General features: G+C 43.6%; 1 protein-coding gene across 2 annotated transcripts in view; it reads right to left on the bottom strand.

Moving 5' to 3' along the window:
* Positions 1-1422: 1422 nt before the first annotated feature.
* The window catches only part of LOC110493278 (kinesin-like protein KIF21B), a 142987-nt gene continuing 121354 nt past the window's right edge, over positions 1423-23055 (bottom strand). The window contains exons 28-35 of one of the 2 annotated variants that reach the window (XM_036950810.1): positions 20399-20535; positions 19699-19879; positions 14840-15004; positions 13618-13735; positions 13207-13377; positions 11461-11660; positions 9673-9813; positions 1423-4279 (exon numbers count right to left, since the gene is read on the bottom strand). In XM_036950810.1, the coding sequence (XP_036806705.1) occupies positions 9714-9813; positions 11461-11660; positions 13207-13377; positions 13618-13735; positions 14840-15004; positions 19699-19879; positions 20399-20535 (1072 nt within the window). In that variant the 3' untranslated portion in view covers positions 1423-4279; positions 9673-9713. The remainder of the gene's footprint in view (positions 4280-9672; positions 9814-11460; positions 11661-13206; positions 13378-13617; positions 13736-14839; positions 15005-19698; positions 19880-20398; positions 20536-23055) is intronic. The other variant, XM_036950809.1, reaches the window with a different exon arrangement.

Genomic DNA, 23055 nt, shown 5'->3' with positions numbered 1-23055 from the left:
CCCCCGAGAGAGAAACGCTCTGAAACCCCGAGAGAGAAATGCTCTGAACCCCCCGAGAGAAACGCTCTGAACCCCCCGAGAGAGAAACGCTCTGAACCCCCCGAGAGAGAAATGCTCTGGTACTCCAGATTACATTTAAGAACACACTCTGGTACTCCAGATTACATTTAAGAACACACTCTGGTACTCTAGATTACATTTAAGAACACACTCGTAGTATAAACCATCCTTTAGTCTTGAAATCCTATGTTGTTTAGTACATAGTGTAACGAGTGTGCTGAGAGTCGGGTAGCAAGTTCAGGGAGGGAGTGTTTTAATAAATAAAATAAACTAAATACAAAACAAGAAACACAAACAACGCACAGACATAACACTGGAACAGAAACAATAACGCCTGGGGAAGGAACCAAAGGGAGTGACATATATAGGGAAGGAACCAAAGGGAGGGACATATATAGGGAAGGAACCAAAGGGAGTGACATATATAGGGAAGGAACCAAAGGGAGGGACATATATAGGGAAGGAACCAAAGGGAGGGACATATATAGGGAAGGAACCAAAGGGAGTGACATATATAGGGAAGGAACCAAAGGGAGGGACATATATAGGGAAGGAACCAAAGGGAGGGACATATATAGGGAAGGAACCAAAGGGAGGGACATATATAGGGAAGGAACCAAAGGGAGGGACATATATAGGGAAGGAACCAAAGGGACATATATAGGAAAGGAACCAAAGGGACATATATAGGGAAGGAACCAAAGGGAGTGACATATATAGGGAAGGAACCAAAGGGAGTGACATATATAGGGAAGGAACCAAAGGGACATATATAGGGAAGGAACCAAAGGGAGTGACATATATAGGGAAGGAACCAAAGGGAGGGACATATATAGGGAAGGAACCAAAGGGAGGGACATATATAGGGAAGGAACCAAAGGGAGAGACATATATAGGGAAGGAACCAAAGGGAGTGACATATATAGGGAAGGAACCAAAGGGAGAGACATATATAGGGAAGGAACCAAAGGGAGTGACATATATAGGGAAGGAACCAAAGGGAGTGACATATATAGGTAAGGAACCAAAGGGAGGGACATATATAGGGAAGGAACCAAAGGGAGGGACATATATAGGGAAGGAACCAAAGGGAGGGACATATATAGGGAAGGAACCAAAGGGAGGGACATATATAGGGAAGGAACCAAAGGGAGATATATAGGGAAGGAACCAAAGGGAGGGACATATATAGGGAAGAAACCAAAGGGAGGGACATATATAGGGAAGGAACCAAAGGGACATACATAGGGAAGGAACCAAAGGGAGGGACATATATAGGGAAGGAACCAAAGGGAGTGACATATATAGCGAAGGAACCAAAGGGAGTGACATATATAGGGAAGGAACCAAAGGGAGTGACATATATAGGGAAGGAACCAAAGTGAGTGGAATATATAGGGAAGGTAATCAGGGAAGTGATGGAGTCCAGGTGAGTCTGATGATGCGCAGGTGCGCGTAACAATGGTGACAGGTGTGCGCCCTAACGAGAAGCCTGCTGACCTAGAGGTCAGAGAGGGAGCACACGTGACACAGAGCCTCAAATGTGAATCCTTAAAGAGATGGGCGGGGCTAATGCTTCAGAGGGTGTGAATGATGCTGAATGGGTGTAGACAAAAAAAGACCTCTCCAGTAGGTGTACCAAAACATTCAAGGGCCATTTTCTCAAAAGTGAGGTTACCAGTTTATCAACTTTCAAAGCAGAATTACTTTCTCATTGTTCCTCAACTACACTGTATGATATACTATTTTATAGCTCGGAGTCTCTACTTTTATCCAATGTAAAAAACACCATTTCAAATTTTGCTACGTACGATCGAATCAAGCCGGGCGGTCATATATGTTGAGTCTTGACAGTGTTTGCAACATGTGTACAAAGTTTGATTAAAATAGGAATATCCGTGACTGATTTATAGTCATTTATGTGTGAGACCACATCGTTGCTTGACATATTAGCCTGGGAAAATAGTGCATTGAGAGACCTTGGACCCATAGATGAAAGATGTCAAGTTTTGACAGATCGAAATGTTATTCACAACATTCAAAATGGCGGAAAATCCATCATGGTCCTTGAGGCAATCATTTCCCTTGTGAGGAGAGGGACCTACATACCAAATGTCTGAAGCTCAAACGAGGAGTCAGGGGCATGAGCTTTCAAAGGTTTTTTTTTTCAAATGGCTTGATATAGCTTCGCTGCTGAACCCCTAATAAGCTCAAAGAGGAAGCACACCGCATATCAGACTCACTGGGGAAGAGGAGAGGGGAGAGGTTGAGATGGTGATTTGCATGGTGCTTATTGAAGTGTGGAGAGAGAGAGGGTTTGCCTCCTAAATTGCAACCTTATTTCCAACATAGTCTGCTACTTTCAAGAGCCCTGTCCTAGTCCTAGAGCCCTGTTGGCCCCAGAGCCCTGTTGGCCCTGTTGTCCTAGAGCCCTGTTGTCCTAGAGCCCTGTTGTCCCTAGAGCCCTGTTGTCCTAGAGCCCTGTTGTCCTATAGCCCTGTTGTCCTAGAGCCCTGTTGTCCTAGAGCCCCGTTGTCCTAGAGCCCCGTTGTCCTAGAGCCCCGTTGGCCCTAGAGCCCCGTTGGCCCTAGAGCCCCATTGGCCCTAGAGCCCTGTTGGCCCTAGAGCCCTGTTGGCCCTAGAGCCCTGTTGGCCCTAGAGCCCTGTTGGCCCTAGAGCCCTGTTGGCCCTAGAGCCCTGTTGGCCCTGGTCAAAAGTAGTGCCCTATATAGGGACTACGGTGGCACCTGGGAGGGAGGCAGATTCAGGCTCGATAAAGACAAGAGAGATAATGATCTGGAACTTTGGCCCTTGTGGAGTGACTGCTTGGTAGGGGTGGAGGAGATAGTGTGTGTGTGTGTGTGTGTGTGTGTGTGTGTGTGTGTGTGTGTATGTGTGTTTCTGTGTGCTTATAATCCTGCCTATGTGTGTATTCATGTATTCTTGCTAGAGTAAGCACTCCTAGTCTGATGACAGTACGGCGGTGTGTGTGTGTGTGTGTGTGTGTGTGTGTGTGTGTGTGTTCCAAACAGGACTGGTGACAGTGGTGATGTCATTAGGGCTCTTTCAGAGAAGAAGACACAGGAACCACACAGGGCTGAGATGAACTCAACAAACTGTTCAGTGGTTGTAACAAACCTACTGTATATTGTGTACAGTACACCTCAGTCCTCTCTGAGGTTTACCTACTGTGTAGTGTACACCAGACACCTCAGTCCTCTCTGAGGTTTACCTACTGTGTAGTGTACACTGAGACACCTCAGTCCTCTCTGAGGTTTACCTACTGTGTAGTGTACACCAGACACCTCAGTCCTCTCTGAGGTTTACCTACTGTGTAGTGTACACCAGACACCTCAGTCCTCTCTGAGGTTTACCTACTGTGTAGTGTACACTGAGACACCTCAGTCCTCTCTGAGGTTTACCTACTGTGTAGTGTACACTGAGACACCACAGTCCTCTCTGAGGTTTACCTACTGTGTAGTGTACACTGAGACACCTCAGTCCTCTCTGAGGTTTACCTACTGTGTAGTGTACACTGAGACACCGCAGTAGGCCGGTGGAACCTTAATTGGGAAAGACGTCTCATTGTAACGGCTGGAACGGAATCAATGGAATGGTATCAAACACATGAAATGCACTCAGACCAGAGAATGAAACAGTAACAGCCCTCCTCTCTGGAAGTGTCCAGTCAGCTCAGGAATGGTGCTCTCCCTGGGTCCGTTCACTTCCTGGAGTCCTGGTTCTTATTGAAGGAGTATTAAATAGAAGCAGTTCATTCAGTCTGTAGCTCTGTGTCTACGGACGTCCCTCAGACAGACAGGCATTATCTGGCACAGGAAAGGTTTTATCTTGTCCAAATCACATCACATCTCAATGGCACTTAGAGAGGGATTGGTAGTTGAAACAAGAAAAGGCAAAAAACGATCAAACTTCGCTGTTTTGCATTTCAGTTCAAGACACTCCTAATATGTTTTTTTTTTCAGAGGAGAGTAAACTTTGCGACCACACATGCCATCAAAACTTTAGTCGTCCCGGTAATGATTGGTAACCATGACGTCCTGTCGTGTCACACCTGATTGGCTGAGGTGTGAGGGTCAGAGTTCAGGGGTGAAGACCCTCAGTAAAAGATGGCCACTGATGATGATGTCACACTAACGCTCCGCTCGACCGTCACCTCTTTTTCCCCTCCTTCGCTGACCAGATCTTCACTGTCATATCACTAGAGAGAAAAAGAGAGAGTGGGTGAGTGAGTGAGTGAGTGAGTGTGTGAGAGAGAGAGAGAGAGAGAGAGAGAGAGAGAGAGAGAGAGATGCCAGACAGAACAAGAGCATAGAAACATTCAATGACATACAGAAGAGAGCGAGGGAGAGACAGAGAGAGGAGAGAGAGAGAGAGACAGAGGGATGAGAGCAGCAGGAGACCAAGAGAGAGAGGGGGAGACATAAGGAGACCAATAGAGAGAGAGAGGGAGAGACATAAGGAGACCAAGAGAGAGAGGGAGAGACATAAGGAGACCAAGAGAGAGGGAGAGACATAAGGAGACCAAGAGAGAGGGGGAGAGACATAAGGAGACCAAGAGAGAGAGGGAGAGACAGAGGGAGGAGACCAAAAGAGAGAGGGAGAGACAGAGGGAGGAGACCAAAAGAGAGAGGGAGAGACAGAGGGAAGGAAAGCAAGAGAGAGAGAGAGAGAGAGAGAGAGGGAGGAGAGCAAGAGGGGAGGAGAGACAGAGGAAAGGAGAGAGAGACAGAGAGAGAGAGAGGGAGGAGAGCAAGAGGGAAGGAGAGACAGAGGAAAGGAAAGCAAGAGAGAGAGAGACAGAGGGAGGAGAGAAAGAGGGAGGGAGAGACCGAGGAAAGGATAGCAAGCGAGAGAGAGAGAGAGAGAGAGAGAGAGAGAGAGAGAGAGAGAGGAGAGCAAGAGGGAGAGACAGAGGAAAGGAAAGCAAGAGAGAGAGGGAGGAGAGCAAGAGGGAGGGCGAGACAGAGGAAAGGAAAGCAAGAGAGAGAGAGAGAGAGAGGAGAGAGAGCAAGAGACAGAGGGAGAAACAAAGGGAGGAGAGCAGCAGGAGACCAAGAGAGAGAGAGAGAGAGAGGGAGAGACATATGGGTGCAAGAGCGAGTGGAGAGAGAGGAGACACAGAGAAGAAAAGAGTGATTCAATTGGCAGCATCTTCAAACAGTTCCATTGTGACTCCCACACAGCACCAGAGGGACAAGACATCAAAACCTACAGTTCATAGAAGGAGACACACACAGATGATCCTGCCTAGTCCTCCACCTTCTAGGGAGCACAAAGGAATCAGGTCCAAAATAGACATCAAACATCCTTCTCCTCTGTGCCATACAACCTCCCCTCAGATAGAGCAAGCATCACAACACTCATCACTCTTTCTGTCCCCTCTCTCAAACAGTGGTGGAAAAAGTACCCAATTGTCAAAGTAAAAGTATAGTAAAAGTATAGATACCTTAATAGAAAACGACTCAAGTAAAAGTGAACATCACCCAGTAACGTACTGCTTGAGTAAAAGTCTAAAAGTATTTGGTTTAAAATATACTTACAGTTGAAGTCAGAAGTTTACATACACTTAGTTTAGAGTCATTAAAACTCCTTCTTCAACCACTCCACACATTTCTTTTTAGCAAACTATAGTTTTGGCAATTTGGTTAGGACGTCTACTTTTGTTTACAGACAGATTATTTCACTTATAATTCACTGTATCACAATTCCAGTGGGTCAGAAGTTTACATACACTAAGTTGACTGTGCCTTTAAACAGCTTTGTTTAAAGGCTTCCTGTTTGGCCCTGTCCGGGGGTGTCCTCGGATGGGGCCACAGTGTCTCCTGACCCCTCCTGTCCCAGCCTCCAGTATTTATGCTGCAGTAGTTTATGTGTCGGGGGGCTAGGGTCAGTTTGTTATATCTGGAGTACTTCTCCTGTCCTATTTGGTGTCCTGTGTGAATTTAAGTGTGCTCTCTCTAATTCTCTCTTTCTTTCTCTCTCTCGGAGGACCTGAGCCCTAGGACCATGCCTCAGGACTACCTGACATGATGACTCCTTGCTGTCCCCAGTCCACCTGCTCCAGTTTCAACTGTTCTGCCTTATTATTATTCGACCATGCTGGTCATCTATGAACATTTGAACATCTTGGCCATGTTCTGCTATAATCTCCACCCGGCACAGCCAGAAGAGGACTGGCCACCCCACATAGCCTGGTTCCTCTCTAGGTTTCTTCCTAGGTTTTGGCCTTTCTAGGGAGTTTTTCCTAGCCACCGTGCTTCTACACCTGCATTGCTTGCTGTTTGGGGTTTTAGGCTGGGTTTCTGTACAGCACTTTGAGATATCAGCTGATCTACGAAGGGCTATATAAATACATTTGATTTGATTTGACTTTGAAAATTCCAGAAAATTATGTCATGGCATAGAAGCTTCTGATAGGCTATTTGACATCATCTGAGTCAATTGGAGGTGTACCTGTGGACATATTTCAAGGCCTACCTTCAAACTCAGTGTCTCTTTGCTTGACATCATGGGAAAATCAAAATAAATCAGTCAAGACCTGGTTCATCCTTGGGAGTAATTTCCAAATGCCTGAAGGTACCACATTCATCTGTACAAACAATAGTATGCAAGTATAAACACCATGGGACCACGCAGCCGTCATATCGCTCAGGAAGGAGACGCGTTCTGTCTCCTAGAGATGAACGTACTTTGGTGCAAAAAGTGCAAATCAATCCCAGAACAACAGCAAAGGACCTTGTGAAGATGCTGGAGGAAAAAGGTACAAAGGTATCTATGTCCATAGTAAAACGAGTCCTATATCGACATAACCTGAAAGGCTGCTCAGGAAGGAAGGAAGGAAAACCGCCATAAAAAAGCCAGACTACGGTTTGCACCTGCACATGGGGACAAAGGTCGTACTTTTTGTAGAAATGTCTGATGAATCAAAAATAGAACTGTTTGGCCATAATGACCATCGTTATGTTTGGAGGAAAAAGGGGGAGGTCGAAGAATACCATCCCAACCGTGAAGCACGGGGGTGGCAGTACCATGTTGTTGGGGTGCTTTGCTGCAGGAGGAACTGGTGCACTTTACAAAATAGATGGCATCATAAGGAGAAAGATTATGTGGATATATTGAAGCAACATCTCAAGACATCAGTTAAAGCTTGGTCGCAAATGGGTCTTCCAAATGGACAATGACCCCAAGCATACTTCCAAAGTTGTGGCAAAACGGCTTAAGGACAACAAAGTCAAGGTATTGGGGTGGCCATCACAAAGCCCTGACCTCAATCCTATAGAACATTTGTGGGCGAGCAAGGAGGCCTACAAACCTGACTCAGTTACACCAGCTCTGTCAGGAAGAATGGGCCAAAATTCACCCAATTTATTATGGGAAGCTCGTGGAAGACTACCCGAAACGTTTGACCCAAGTTAAACAATTTATAGGCAATGCTACAAAATACTAATTGATTGTATGTGAACTTCTGACCCATTGGGAATGTGATGAAATAAATAAAATCTTAAATAAATCATTCTCTCTACTATTACTCTGACATTTCACATTCTTAAAATAAAGTGGTGATCCTAACTGATCTAAGACAGGGAATTTTTACTAGGATTAAATGTCAGGAATTGTGAAAAACTGAGTTTAAATGTATTTGGCTAAGGTGTATGTAAACTTCCGACATCAACTGTAAGTATCAAAAGTCAACTGCTAAAATACACTTGCTAAACTGCTAAAATACACTAGCCAGGGGCACACTCCAACACTCCAACATAATTTACAAATGAAGCATGTGTGTTTAGTGAGTCCACCAGATCAGAGACAGTAGGGATGACAAGGGACGTTCTCTTGATGAGTGTGTGTGTACTCTCCTATCCTCCCTCCAAGTATCCTCCCACCCTGTATCCCCCCCACCCCGATCAACATACACTACTCTCCTATCCCCCCTCCCTGTATCCCCCCCACCCCGATCAACATACACTACTCTCCTATCCCCCCTCCCTGTATCCCCCCCCACCCGATCAACATACACTACTCTCCTATCCCCCCTCCCTGTATCCCCCGATCAACATACACTACTCTCCTATCCTCCCTCCCTGTTTCCCCCCCACCCCGAACAACATACGTACTCTCCTATCCTCCCTCCATGTATCCTCCCACCCTGTATCCCCCCCACCCCGATCAACATACACTACTCTCCTATCCCCCCTCCCTGTATCCCCCCCACCCCGATCAACATACACTACTCTCCTATCCCCCCTCCCTGTATCCCCCCCCCACCCTGATCAACATACACTACTCTCCTATCCTCCCTCCCTGTATCCACCCCCCATCCCGATCAACATACGTCCTCTCCTATCCCCCCTCCCTGTATCCCCCGATCAACATACACTACTCTCCTATCCCCCCTCCCTGTATCCACCCCCCATCCCGATCAACATACACTACTCTCCTATCCCCCCTCCCTGTATCCCCCAATCAACATACACTACTCTCCTATCCCCCCTCCCTGTATCCCCCGATCAACATACACTACTCTCCTATCCTCCCTCCCTGTATCCCCCCCACCCCGATCAACATACACTACTCTCCTATCCTCCCTCCCTGTATCCCCCGATCAACATACACTACTCTCCTATCCCCCCTCCCTGTATCCCCAGATCAACATACACTACTCTCCTATCCCCCCTCCCTGTATCCCCCCCCACCCTGATCAACATACACTACTCTCCTATCCCTCCTCCCTGTATCCCCCCCCACCCTGATCAACATACACTACTCTCCTATCCCTCCTCCCTGTATCCCCCCACCCTGATCAACATACGTACTCTCCTATCCCCCCCACCCCGATCAACATAGCTCTAAGTTAAGTTTTTAAAACACTATAATTGTATTAGGAAGATAAGAAGTGAAACAACTTCCTTTCTCTGCAGTTCTCCTATCCCTGATAAGAAACTCCCAGCTGAGCTGCCAATTTACTCTGAATCCCCCCCCCCCCTCTCCATTCACAACCTCCCGAGCAATACCGTATTTAAGGCTTTAATGCCCTGTAATACACTCCCTCCCTCCCCAACCCCTCCAACATCAGGCTTCTAGCTGGGCTCACTGGGGTGTGTTGCAGTGGTGGGTGTGTGCACGTGTGTGTGCGTACTGTGTGTGCGTGTGTGTGTGTCTTGGTAGGTAGGACCCAATTAACAGAGGAGGTAGAGGCACATCCAGCTGACATGGCCAAAGATAGGAGTGGGGTTATTCTATTCTCAGATGAATTCACAGTGAGAATACGTACAGTCCTGTAGTGTCTCTACCTATTAGGATCTTCATTTGAAGACCAAAAGGGGTAACAGGGGAAGAGGAGAAGTTGGGAGAGTGTGTTGTGAAGATGTAAAGAAATGTCTTGAGAGGGCAACACAGCAAGAAGAAGAGAAAGAAATGGATAAAAGGAGTATACCAGAGGAGAGCAGAGAAGAGATTGCAAGAGCATTAGCCAAATGAAGACAGGGAGAGAAAAATAGTGAGAAAAACAAGGGACTTAATGAGTTCCAGAGGAGAACAGAGGCAACGACGCGAGACAGGGCTCTAGAGAGATTAAGAAATGAATGGAAGTACCAGAGGAGAACAGAGGCGAGGTTGTGAGCTGGAGTGAAGGCTCACGGGAGGCTGGTAGCGCGACCCTTGATGGCCAGAACCCGTCGAGGTAGACAGGGGGTCAAACCCGGGACATAGCTCCATAACTTCACCCTGCAGTCACTGAGGTAGTAGAAGGGGGAGGAGAAGGAGAGGCGAGGAAGGGAAGAAGAGAAGAAGGGAAGAGAAAAGAAAAAAGAAAATAAATGAGAAGAGAAACAAAATCAAGAAGGGGAAAGAGAGGAGAAGAGAAGGATGGAGGAGAGGGAAGAGAGGACAGGTTAAAGCAGGTTAGTACAAGATGAAGCTGAGTTCAGTAAAGGAGTACTCAGTCAGTTGGTTTGGTGAGAGTGGTAAGCTTGAAAGGTGTTAGATGTAAGTACAGGGAGGACAGAGGCTGTTTGGGGTACAGGGAGGACAGAGGCTGTTTGGGGTACAGGGAGGACAGAGTATGTTTGGGGGTACAGGGAGGACAGAGGCTGTTTGGGGTACAGGGAGTACAGAGGCTGTTGGGTACAGGGAGGACAGAGGCTGTTTGGGGTACAGGGAGGACAGAGTCTGTTTGGGGTACAGGGAGGACAGAGGCTGTTGGGGTACAGGGAGGACAGAGGCTGTTGGGGTACAGGGAGGACAGAGGCTGTTGGGGTACAGGGAGGACAGAGACTGTTTTGGGTACAGTATGAAGCTGGCCCATGCACACCCTCTGACTGAAATACAGCAGCAGTATGTTGCCATCTCAGTTCTCAGTAGTCTTCCATACAGTACAGGCCACTCAGACAAACATACTGAACATGCTGATGAGAGGACTGGTTGCAGGCATCAGCTAAGTTCTACGAAGCCTGGTCAGTAACTGTCTGGGGATGAGTGATTCCAAAAATTCCACAATCCAAGTGCAATCCGAGACAATCCAAGTACAATCCGAGTACAATCCTAGACAATCCAAGTACAATCCAAGACAATCCAAGACAATCCAAGTACGATCCAAGTCAATCCAAGTACAATTCAAGACAATCCAAGAACAATCCAAGACAATCCAAGTACAATCCAAGTACAACCAAGACAATCCAAGAACAATCCAAGACAATCCAAGTACAATCCAAGTACAATCCAAGACAATCCAAGTACAATCCAAGTACAATCCAAGACAATCCAAGTACTATCCAAGTACAATCCAAGTACAATCCAAGACAATCCAAGTACAATCCAAGACAATCCAAGTACAATCCAAGACAATCCAAGTACGATCCAAAACAATCCAAGTACAATTCAAGACAATCCAAGTACAATCCAAGACAATCCAAGTACAATCCAAGTACAACCAAGACAATCCAAGAACAATCCAAGACAATCCAAGTACAATCCAAGTACAATCCAAGACAATCCAAGTACAATCCAAGTACAATCCAAGTACAATCCAAGACAATCCAAGACAATCCAAGTACTATCCAAGTACAACCCAAGTACAATCCAAGACAATCCAAGACAATCCAAGTACAATCCAAGTACAATCCAAGACAATCCAAGTACAATCCCCATCCTATGATTATATCATATGTAGTAATGTGATGCCTGGAAGTAGTGGGAAATAATCTCAGGGGAAAGTCTGGCTACAACAACATCATCAACAACATCATCAACAACAACATCATCAACAACATCATCAACAGCATCATCAACAACATCATCATCATCAACAACATCATCAACAACATCATCAACAACATCATCAACAACATCAACAGACTGTTTATTGTAATACTAATGTGTTACCTGGAAGCGGTGAAGATGTGTCGTGAGTTGGTGCAGATGGCGTTGATAGGGCTCTCGTGGCCCCTGACCTCTCCTATGGGGGTGAAGTTGTCAACGTTCCACACCTTCACCATGCCCCCCCGACATGCACTCAGCAGCATGGGCCGACCTGGAACATAGGCCAGTGCACACACCCAGTCCTTATGGGCATTAGGGATTTGCTGAGGACAGACAGGAGAGAGGAAGGAGAAGCTTCTGTTTAGTGTACTTGTATTGGGGGAAAGGATGAAAAACACAATTCATAAAGGTTTTGCAAACAAAAAGACATACACAAGCATTGGGGATTTGCTGAGGAGAGGCGAGGAGAGGAGAGGAGAGGAAATGAGAGGAGAGGAGAGGAGAGGAGAGGAGAGAGTTTTCATTCAGTGGATTTTTTTTTTCTACGTGATATCCAATTGGTAGTTACAGTCTTGTCCCATCGCTGCAACTCCCCTATGGACACGGGAGAGGCAAAAATCAAGAGCTCCGAAACACGACCCTGCCAAGCTGCACTGCTCACTTAACCCGGAAGCCCGCCACACCAATATGTCGGAGGAAACACCATCCATCTGGTGACCGAAGTCTGCTTGCAGGCACCCGGCCCGCCACAAGGAGTCGCTAGAGCATGATGGGAAAAGGAAATCCGGGCTGGCCAAACCCTCCCCTAACCCGGAAGACACTGGTCCAATAGTGCGCCGCCTCACGATCACGGCCGACTGTGACAAAGCCTGGGATCGAACCCGGGTCTGTAGTGACGCCTCAAACACTGCGATGCATTGCCTTAGACCATTCACAGGACTTTTATCCGGAAAATGGAAACACACAGACGTTACAATAATCTGTTAGGAAGATAATAGAATTATCCAACTGGTCGTTGACTTGATACATAAACCGCCTGGATATGATATGACATTCACTCTTATCCAGAGCAACTTAGAGCAAGGAGTGGATCCATGTTTGTACTTTTTCCCATACTGGTCTCCTGTGGGAATCAAACCCACCACACTGGCATTGCAGGCGCCATGCTGTACCAACTGAGCCACACGGGACACCATTCAACATGCTATGATACTAATCTGACAACAACAACAAACCTGTGACTCACTGACATCACTGAAACACCCAGACACAGAAGTATGATATGATGACTGGGTTTCTGTCCACAACCTTCTACCCATAGACAATCTAATGTGAGTAAAGATATAATTTCTACAGGAGTTTACTATGTGTATTAGACAGGACTAAGATTATTAGACATTAAAGATTCTCTCTCTCTCTCTCTCTCTCTGCCTCTCTCTTGGCCTCTCTCTTGGCCTCTCTCTGTCTACCTCTCTCTCTCTCTACCTCTCTCTCTCTCTACCTCTCTCTCTCTCTCTGCCTCTCTCTTGGCCTCTCTCTCTCTCTCTCTGTCTCTCTCTCTCCCTCTCTCTCTCTCTGTCTCTCTCTCTCCCTCTCTCTCTCCCTCTCTGTCTACCTCTCTCTCTCTCCCTCTCTCTCTCTCTCTCTCTCTGTGTCTACCTCTCTCTCTCTCTCCCTCTCTCTCTCTCTCTCTCTCTGTCTCTCTCTCTCTCTCTCTCTCTCTCTCTCTCTCCCTCTCTCTGTCTCTCTCGCTCTCTCTCTGTCTCTCTCTCTGTCTACCTCTCTCTCTCTCTCCCTCTGTCTCTCTCTCTCTCTCTCTCTCTCTCTCTGTCTACCTCTCTCTCTCTCTCTCTCTCTCTCTCTCTCTACCTGTGTGAGTTCTTGTTGCTCCAGATCCCACTTCTTGATGCCGTTGTCTCGTGACGCGCTGAACAGCACGTCTCCCTGGATGGCCAGACACTCGATCCCGTCGTAGTGAGGAGGCTCAAAGTTATGGGATGGGCCTACATTACCCAGCATGCCCTCTGCCACATCAAACACCTACCAAGAAGAGAGATGGACAGCAGTCAGAAAACATGAGCAAACAACTAGCAGAGAAATTGTCACTAATGGGGGTATATACTGTACATTACTGTATTCTGACAGATGGAATCACTCTTGCTCAACACTAGTTTCTTGATTGATGGAACAGACATTTTTATCTAAGGTACAATATGAGAATGGGAAGTACATTGTAAACGCTGTGCGACATCAACATGATTCTGTCCCAGTATGTAATACCTTGACGTAGTGGTCCTTGGAGCCGGTGACCACCTGGTCTCTGCCCTGTACAGACTGACCTACAGTCAGACACATCACTGAACCTATGTGACCTGTCAGCTTGCCTAACGCCGTCATCCTAGTGGGGGGGGGGGGGACATGGTCAGAGAGAGACATTATTACACCTAATTCTGAGAGAGAGACATTATTACACCTAATTCTGAGAGAGAGACAGAGAGAACGATAGGTAGACAGAGAGACAGAGAGAGAGAGAGGTAGACAGAGACAGAGAGAGAGAGAGGTAGACAGAGAGAGAGAGAGAGAGAGAGAGAGAGAGGCAGACAGAAAGACAGAGAGAACAAGAGAATGCAAGTATGTGTCTGTATGTGTGTGTCTGTATGTGTGTGTGTGCCTGTATGTGTGTGTGTGTCTGTATATGTGTGTGCATTCATCTGTGTGTGTGTATGTGTGTGTCTGTATGTGTGTGTGTGTCTTTTTGTGTGTGTGTCTGTATGTGTCTGTATGTGTGTGTGTGTGTGTGTCTGTATGTGGGTGTGTCTGTATGTGTGTGTGTGCCTGTATGTGTGTGTGTGTGTCTGTATGTGGGTGTGTCTGTATGTGTGTGTGTGTGTGTGTGTGTGTGTGTGTGTGTGCCTGTATGTGTGTGTGTGTGTGTGTCTGTATGTGTGTGTGTCTGTATGTGTGTGTGTCTGTATGTGTGTGTGTCTGTGTATGTATCTGTCTGTATGTGTGTGTGTCTGTATGTCTGTATGTGTGTGTGTCTGTATGTCTGTATGTGTGTGTGTTACCTGGTGAGGTCCCAGGTGCGTACGGTGTTGTCTGTCTGTATGTGTGTGTGTGTCTGTCTGTATGTGTGTGTGTGTGTCTGTATGTGTGTGTGTGTGTGTGTGTCTGTATGTGTGTGTGTTACCTGGTGAGGTCCCAGGTGCGTACGGTGTTGTCTGTCTGTATGTGTGTGTGTGTGTCTATATGTGTGTGTGTCTGTATGTGTGTGTGTCTGTATGTGTGTGTGTTACCTGGTGAGGTCCCAGGTGCGTACGGTGTTGCCTGTCTGTATGTGTGTGTGTGTGTCTGAATGTGTGTGTGTGTGTGTGTCTGTATGTGTGTGTGTTACCTGGTGAGGTCCCAGGTGCGTACGGTGTTGTATGTGTGTGTTGTCTGTATGTGTGTGTGTGTGTCTGAATGTGTGTATGTGTGTGTTGTCTGTATGTGTGTGTGTTACCTGGTGAGGTCCCAGGTGCGTACGGTGTTGCCAGCGGCAGCATAGAGGACAGAGCCAGAGGGGTTGAGGGCGATCTGATTCATCTGGTATTCACCCTGTGCCACCGTGATGGTACGGGTGGTGGTGCCAGCACACGCATCCCCCGATATCACCTGGCCTGAAGACCTGGAGAGAGAGAGGGGTGGGGGTGGGGGGCATTGAGATCAAGATCAAGCTCATTATTGACTTTGTTGTGTGTTGCTTTGGTATATCATGTTACCATTAAAACATCCTGTCTAGTTGTCTGAATAATATCATGTTACCATTAAAACATCCTGTCTAGTCTGAATAATATCATGTTACCATTAAAACATCCTGTCTAGTCTGAATAATAATATCCTGTTACCATTAAAACATCCTGTCTAGTTGTCTGAATAATATCATGTTACCATTAAAACATCCTGTCTAGTTGTCTGAATAATATCCTGTTACCATTAAAACATCCTGTCTAGTTGTCTGAATAATATCATGTTACCATTAAAACATCCTGTCTAGCTGTCTGAATAATATCATGTTACCATTAAAACATCCTGTCTAGTCTGAATAATATCATGTTACCATTAAAACATCCTGTCTAGTTGTCTGAATAATATCATGTTACCATTAAAACATCCTGTCTAGTTGTCTGAATAATATCCTGTTACCATTAAAACATCCTGTCTAGCTGTCTGAATAATATCATGTTACCATTAAAACATCCTGTCTAGTCTGAATAATATCATGTTACCATTAAAACATCCTGTCTAGTTGTCTGAATAATATCATGTTACCATTAAAACATCCTGCCTAGTTGTCTGAATAATATCCTGTTACCATTAAATCATCCTGTCTAGTTGTCTGAATAATATCATGTTACCATTAAAACATCCTGTCTAGTCTGAATAATATCATGTTACCATTAAAACATCCTGTCTAGCTGTCTGAATAATATCCTGTTACCATTAAATCATCCTGTCTAGCTGTCTGAATAATATCCTGTTACCATTAAAACATCCTGTCTAGTCTGAATAATATCATGTTACCATTAAAACATCCTGTCTAGTCTGAATAATATCATGTTACCATTAAAACATCCTGTCTAGTTGTCTGAATAATATCCTGTTACCATTAAAACATCCTGTCTAGTCTGAATAATATCATGTTACCATTAAAACATCCTGTCTAGTCTGAATAATATCATGTTACCATTAAAACATCCTGTCTAGCTGTCTGAATAATATCCTGTTACCATTAAAACATCCTGTCTAGTCTGAATAATATCATGTTACCATTAAAACATCCTGTCTAGTTGTCTGAATAATATCATGTTACCATTAAAACATCCTGTCTAGCTGTCTGAATAATATCCTGTTACCATTAAAACATCCTGTCTAGTCTGAATAATATCATGTTACCATTAAAACATCCTGTCTAGTCTGAATAATATCATGTTACCATTAAAACATCCTGTCTAGCTGTCTGAATAATATCATGTTACCATTAAAACATCCTGTCTAGCTGTCTGAATAATATCATGTTACCATTAAAACATCCTGTCTAGTTGTCTGAATAATATCCTGTTACCATTAAAACATCCTGTCTAGCTGTCTGAATAATATCATGTTACCATTAAAACATCCTGTCTAGTTGTCTGAATAATATCATGTTACCATTAAAACATCCTGTCTAGTTGTCTGAATAATATCATGTTACCATTAAATCATCCTGTCTAGTCTGAATAATATCATGTTACCATTAAAACATCCTGTCTAGCTGTCTGAATAATATCATGTTACCATTAAAACATCCTGTCTAGTCTGAATAATATCCTGTTACCATTAAAACATCCTGTCTAGCTGTCTGAATAATATCATGTTACCATTAAAACATCCTGTCTAGTTGTCTGAATAATATCCTGTTACCATTAAAACATCCTGTCTAGTTGTCTGAATAATATCATGTTACCATTAAATCATCCTGTCTAGTTGTCTGAATAATATCATGTTACCATTAAAACATCCTGTCTAGCTGTCTGAATAATATCATGTTACCATTAAAACATCCTGTCTAGCTGTCTGAATAATATCATGTTACCATTAAATCATCCTGTCTAGTTGTCTGAATAATATCATGTTACCATTAAAACATCCTGTCTAGCTGTCTGAATAATATCATGTTACCATTAAAACATCCTGTCTAGCTGTCTGAATAATATCATGTTACCATTAAAACATCCTGTCTAGTTGTCTGAATAATATCCTGTTACCATTAAAACATCCTGTCTAGCTGTCTGAATAATATCATGTTACCATTAAATCATCCTGTCTAGTCTGAATAATATCATGTTACCATTAAAACATCCTGTCTAGTCTGAATAATATCATGTTACCATTAAAACATCCTGTCTAGTTGTCTGAATAATATCATGTTACCATTAAAACATCCTGTCTAGTCTGAATAATATCATGTTACCATTAAAACATCCTGTCTAGTCTGAATAATATCATGTTACCATTAAAACATCCTGTCTAGTTGTCTGAATAATATCATGTTACCATTAAAACATCCTGTCTAGTTGTCTGAATAATATCCTGTTACCATTAAATCATCCTGTCTAGTTGTCTGAATAATATCCTGTTACCATTAAAACATCCTGTCTAGTTGTCTGAATAATATCATGTTACCATTAAATCATCCTGTCTAGTTGTCTGAATAATATCATGTTACCATTAAAACATCCTGTCTAGTTGTCTGAATAATATCCTGTTACCATTAAATCATCCTGTCTAGTTGTCTGAATAATATCATGTTACCATTAAATCATCCTGTCTAGTTGTCTGAATAATATCATGTTACCATTAAAACATCCTGTCTAGTTGTCTGAATAATATCATGTTACCATTAAAACATCCTGTCTAGTCTGAATAATATCCTGTTACCATTAAAACATCCTGTCTAGTTGTCTGAATAATATCATGTTACCATTAAATCATCCTGTCTAGTCTGAATAATATCATGTTACCATTAAATCATCCTGTCTAGTTGTCTGAATAATATCATGTTACCATTAAATCATCCTGTCTAGCTGTCTGAATAATATCATGTTACCATTAAAACATCCTGTCTAGTTGTCTGAATAATATCCTGTTACCATTAAAACATCCTGTCTAGTCTGAATAATATCATGTTACCATTAAAACATCCTGTCTAGTTGTCTGAATAATATCCTGTTACCATTAAAACATCCTGTCTAGTCTGAATAATATCATGTTACCATTAAAACATCCTGTCTAGTCTGAATAATATCATGTTACCATTAAATCATCCTGTCTAGCTGTCTGAATAATATCCTGTTACCATTAAATCATCCTGTCTAGTTGTCTGAATAATATCCTGTTACCATTAAAACATCCTGTCTAGTTGTCTGAATAATATCATGTTACCATTAAAACATCCTGTCTAGTCTGAATAATATCCTGTTACCATTAAAACATCCTGTCTAGTCTGAATAATATCATGTTACCATTAAAACATCCTGTCTAGTCTGAATAATATCATGTTACCATTAAAACATCCTGTCTAGTCTGAATAATATCATGTTACCATTAAATCATCCTGTCTAGTTGTCTGAATAATATCATGTTACCATTAAAACATCCTGTCTAGTCTGAATAATATCATGTTACCATTAAAACATCCTGTCTAGTTGTCTGAATAATATCATGTTACCATTAAAACATCCTGTCTAGTTGTCTGAATAATATCATGTTACCATTAAAACATCCTGTCTAGTCTGAATAATATCATGTTACCATTAAAACATCCTGTCTAGTCTGAATAATATCATGTTACCATTAAAACATCCTGTCTAGTCTGAATAATATCATGTTACCATTAAAACATCCTGTCTAGCTGTCTGAATAATATCATGTTACCATTAAAACATCCTGTCTAGTTGTCTGAATAATATCATGTTACCATTAAATCATCCTGTCTAGCTGTCTGAATAATATCATGTTACCATTAAAACATCCTGTCTAGCTGTCTGAATAATATCATGTTACCATTAAAACATCCTGTCTAGTTGTCTGAATAATATCATGTTACCATTAAAACATCCTGTCTAGCTGTCTGAATAATATCATGTTACCATTAAAACATCCTGTCTAGTTGTCTGAATAATATCATGTTACCATTAAAACATCCTGTCTAGTTGTCTGAATAATATCATGTTACCATTAAAACATCCTGTCTAGCTGTCTGAATAATATCATGTTACCATTAAAACATCCTGTCTAGTCTGAATAATATCATGTTACCATTAAAACATCCTGTCTAGTCTGAATAATATCATGTTACCATTAAAACATCCTGTCTAGTCTGAATAATATCATGTTACCATTAAAACATCCTGTCTAGCTGTCTGAATAATATCATGTTACCATTAAAACATCCTGTCTAGTCTGAATAATATCATGTTACCATTAAAACATCCTGTCTAGTTGTCTGAATAATATCATGTTACCATTAAAACATCCTGTCTAGTCTGAATAATATCATGTTACCATTAAAACATCCTGTCTAGCTGTCTGAATAATATCATGTTACCATTAAAACATCCTGTCTAGTTGTCTGAATAATATCCTGTTACCATTAAAACATCCTGTCTAGTTGTCTGAATAATATCATGTTACCATTAAATCATCCTGTCTAGTTGTCTGAATAATCTCCCTTCCTAACAGTCAACATTTCCATTAGGCTATAACAGAGACAGACTGATTGGTGGGTTAGCGTGGGTACGGTGAGCTGTGATTGGTGGAGAGAGACAGAGAGCCACTCACGTGAGGGTGCGGACACACTTGGCGGAGTCTCGTATGTCCCAGACCTTGATGTATGAGGTGGAGACTGAGAAGACGAGGCAGGAGGAGGAACAGTATTTGACTGACACCACATTGTTGGGATGGCCTTTCAACGTGACGATCTCCTGTCCCGTCACCAGGTTCCACATCTTACACGTCTGGTCTGATGAGGAGAGACCAGGCGAGATGGATCAAAAAAACACAAACCTAAAACTTCTAACCTGTTTTTATTTCAGCCTAATTAAGGTCTTGATAATGAATTGATTGGGCAACAAAAAAAATGTGTGATTCAATGTCTGTTTTTATATGTACATGGGTCAGAGGACAAATAATAGATATCAGAGGAGGCTGGTGGAAGATGATATAGGAGGACAGGCTCATCGTAATGGCTGGAATGGAGTCAATGGAATGGTATGGAATAAATCAAACACATGGAAACCACATGTTTGACTCCATTCTGTCAATCCCAATCCAGCCATTACAATGAGCCTGTCTCTTCCTATTGCTCCTTCCACCAGCCTCCTCTGATATCTATTATTTGTCTGTATGATGAACAACAAATGTCCTCTTTAAAAAGTACAGTACGTCCAGAGGTTTTCCTGGCAAGCTACCATGATAAGAAGAAACTCCTGACCCCAGCTGGGAGGACAGCGTTGGTGTTGTCGTGGCAACGCTGACGTACCCTTAGATCCCGTAAAGAGCAGTTCATCTGTAGCGTCCACACAGAGGACAGGTTTAGAGTGTCCCTCTGCCACGGCAGAACACTGGAGGGGCGCAGTCCGCCCTCCCTTCACACCCCCCGTGGGACTGATCACACCCCTGTCGGAGACACACTGTTAAACACACACAACACACAACACACAGACCACTGACCCCACACAGATACAAAACATCTAAAAACACACAAAGAATACAATACACACACACTAGAACACAATACACACACACAAGAACACACACAACACACTAGAACACAATACACACACACAACACACTAGAACACAATACACACACAGACCAATGACCCCACACAGATACAAAACATCTAAAAACACACAAAGAACACAATACACACACACTAGAACACAATACACACACACAATACACACACACAACACACTAGAACACAATACACACACACAACACACTAGAACACAATACACACACAGACCAATGACCCCACACAGATACAAAACATCTAAAAACACACAAAGAACACAATACACACACACTAGAACACAATACACACACACAAGAACACACACAACACACTAGAACACAATACACACACACAACACACTAGAACACAATACACACACAGACCAATGACCCCACACAGATACAAAACATCTAAAAACACACAAAGAACACAATACACACACACTAGAACACAATACACACACACAAGAACACACACAACACACTAGAACACAATACACACACAACACACTAGAACACAATACACACACAACACACTAGAACACAATACACACACACACAACACACTAGAACACAATACACACACACAACACACTAGAACACAATACACACACACACAATACACACACACAACACACTAGGACACAATAGGTTAAAGAGCACAGCTCTACCATGCCCCTTGCTGGGGATAAAGACATGTAACTTCTCACTTCCTTCCTCTCCTTCTCTCTCTCCATCCCTTCCTCTCCTTCTCTCTCTCCATCCCTTCCTCTCCTTCTCTCTCTCCATCCCTTCCTCTCCTTCTCTCTCTCCATCCCTTCCTCTCCTTCTCTCTCTCCATCCCTTCCTCTCCTTCTCTCTCTCCATCCCTTCCTCTCCTTCTCTCTCTCCATCCCCTCCTCTCCTTCTCTCTCTCCATTCATTCCTCTCCTTCTCTCTCTCCATCCCTTCCTCTCCATCCCTCTCTTTTTTTGGAAGCCCAATTAGAGAGCCTGACCTAAAACCATCCATCTCCTGGCTGGCAGTGGAAGCAGCCATCTCTACTCCACAGAAATAACGAACCTCTCCTCTCCCTCTTTTGCTCCATCCCTTCCTCCTTTGTGTGTGGGGAATAGGGACCAGTCATTAAAGACAAAACTGGGACAGATGAGTCTCCCTAGAAACCCCCCCCCCCCCTTCCCCAGATACACACACACACACACACACACACACACACACACACACACACACACACACTTGTCCTCTTCCCCAAGTCACATATCACTTCCCCTCCCTCTCTATGTAGTGACATGCTTGGTGCTTTAAAAGCAGGTGAACAGCATGTCATGACTGCCAGAGCAGCCTCAGCCACACACTCAGAACAACAGGAAGAGAGAAGCTGCATGCATGTCATGACTGCCAGAGCAGCCTCAGCCACACACGCATAACAACAGGAAGAGAGAAGCTGCATGCATGTCATGACTGCCAGAGCAGCCTCAGCCACACACGCAGAACAACAGGAAGAGAGAAGCTGCATGTCAGCTAAAGCAATATAACAACACAAATCAAAAGAACAGTTATATAGGAACACGGTGCAGTTTCATTCAAATGATGATGGAGAACGAACAGCGGGGGTTCACTGCATCCAAGATAAGAAGCACAACTCAAACACAACAACACCACCACAACATCCTGTGACATCATATCTACATGCAGCATCTCCAGCAATCAAGAGTGTGCTTATTTGTGGCCCTCGCCTCTCCTGAGCCAATCTCAGTTCAGAGTTTGGTCCGAAGCAGAGGCTTCTGGGACAGATGGGTGAGTGAGTGAGTGTGTGTGTGTCACATCTCACCTCCTCTTTCTGTGGCCTAGGGCCCAGTTCCAAACCCCCTCCCCATCTCCTCTGTCTGTGGCCTAGGGCCCAGTTCCAAACCCCCTCTCCTCTGTCTGTGGCCTAGGGCCCAGTTCCAATCCAAAAGGACTGAATGAGTGGTTGGATTGGAACCATGACTTTGTCTGGTCACACAGGATGGAGTTAAGGTGTGACAGGGCTAGTATATCGGCCTAATTCCAAATATTCCCTGTCGGTTTGGAATTGGGCACATGTGGTTTATGGATAAAAGGGTGTTGAAGGGAGGGGTGTCTCCTGAATGCATCTTATTGCTGGGAGCAGTGGTGTAAAGTACTTCAGTAAAAGTACTATAAAGTACTACTGAAGTACTCTATAAAGTACTACTTAAGTAGTTTTTGGGGTATCTGTACATTACTTTAATATTGATATTTTTGACAACTTTTACTTTTATTTCACTACATTCCTAAAGAAAATATATATATATTTCATTTGTAAATTAGATACCTACCTAATTGTATTTTTATTACCTTTATTTAACTAGGCAAGTCAGTTAAGAACAAATTCTTATT

The sequence above is a fragment of the Oncorhynchus mykiss genome, chromosome 17, assembly GCF_013265735.2.
Source record: "Oncorhynchus mykiss isolate Arlee chromosome 17, USDA_OmykA_1.1, whole genome shotgun sequence".
NCBI classification, from domain to species: Eukaryota; Metazoa; Chordata; class Actinopteri; order Salmoniformes; family Salmonidae; genus Oncorhynchus; species Oncorhynchus mykiss.
This window is presented reverse-complemented; position numbering and strand designations above follow the sequence as displayed.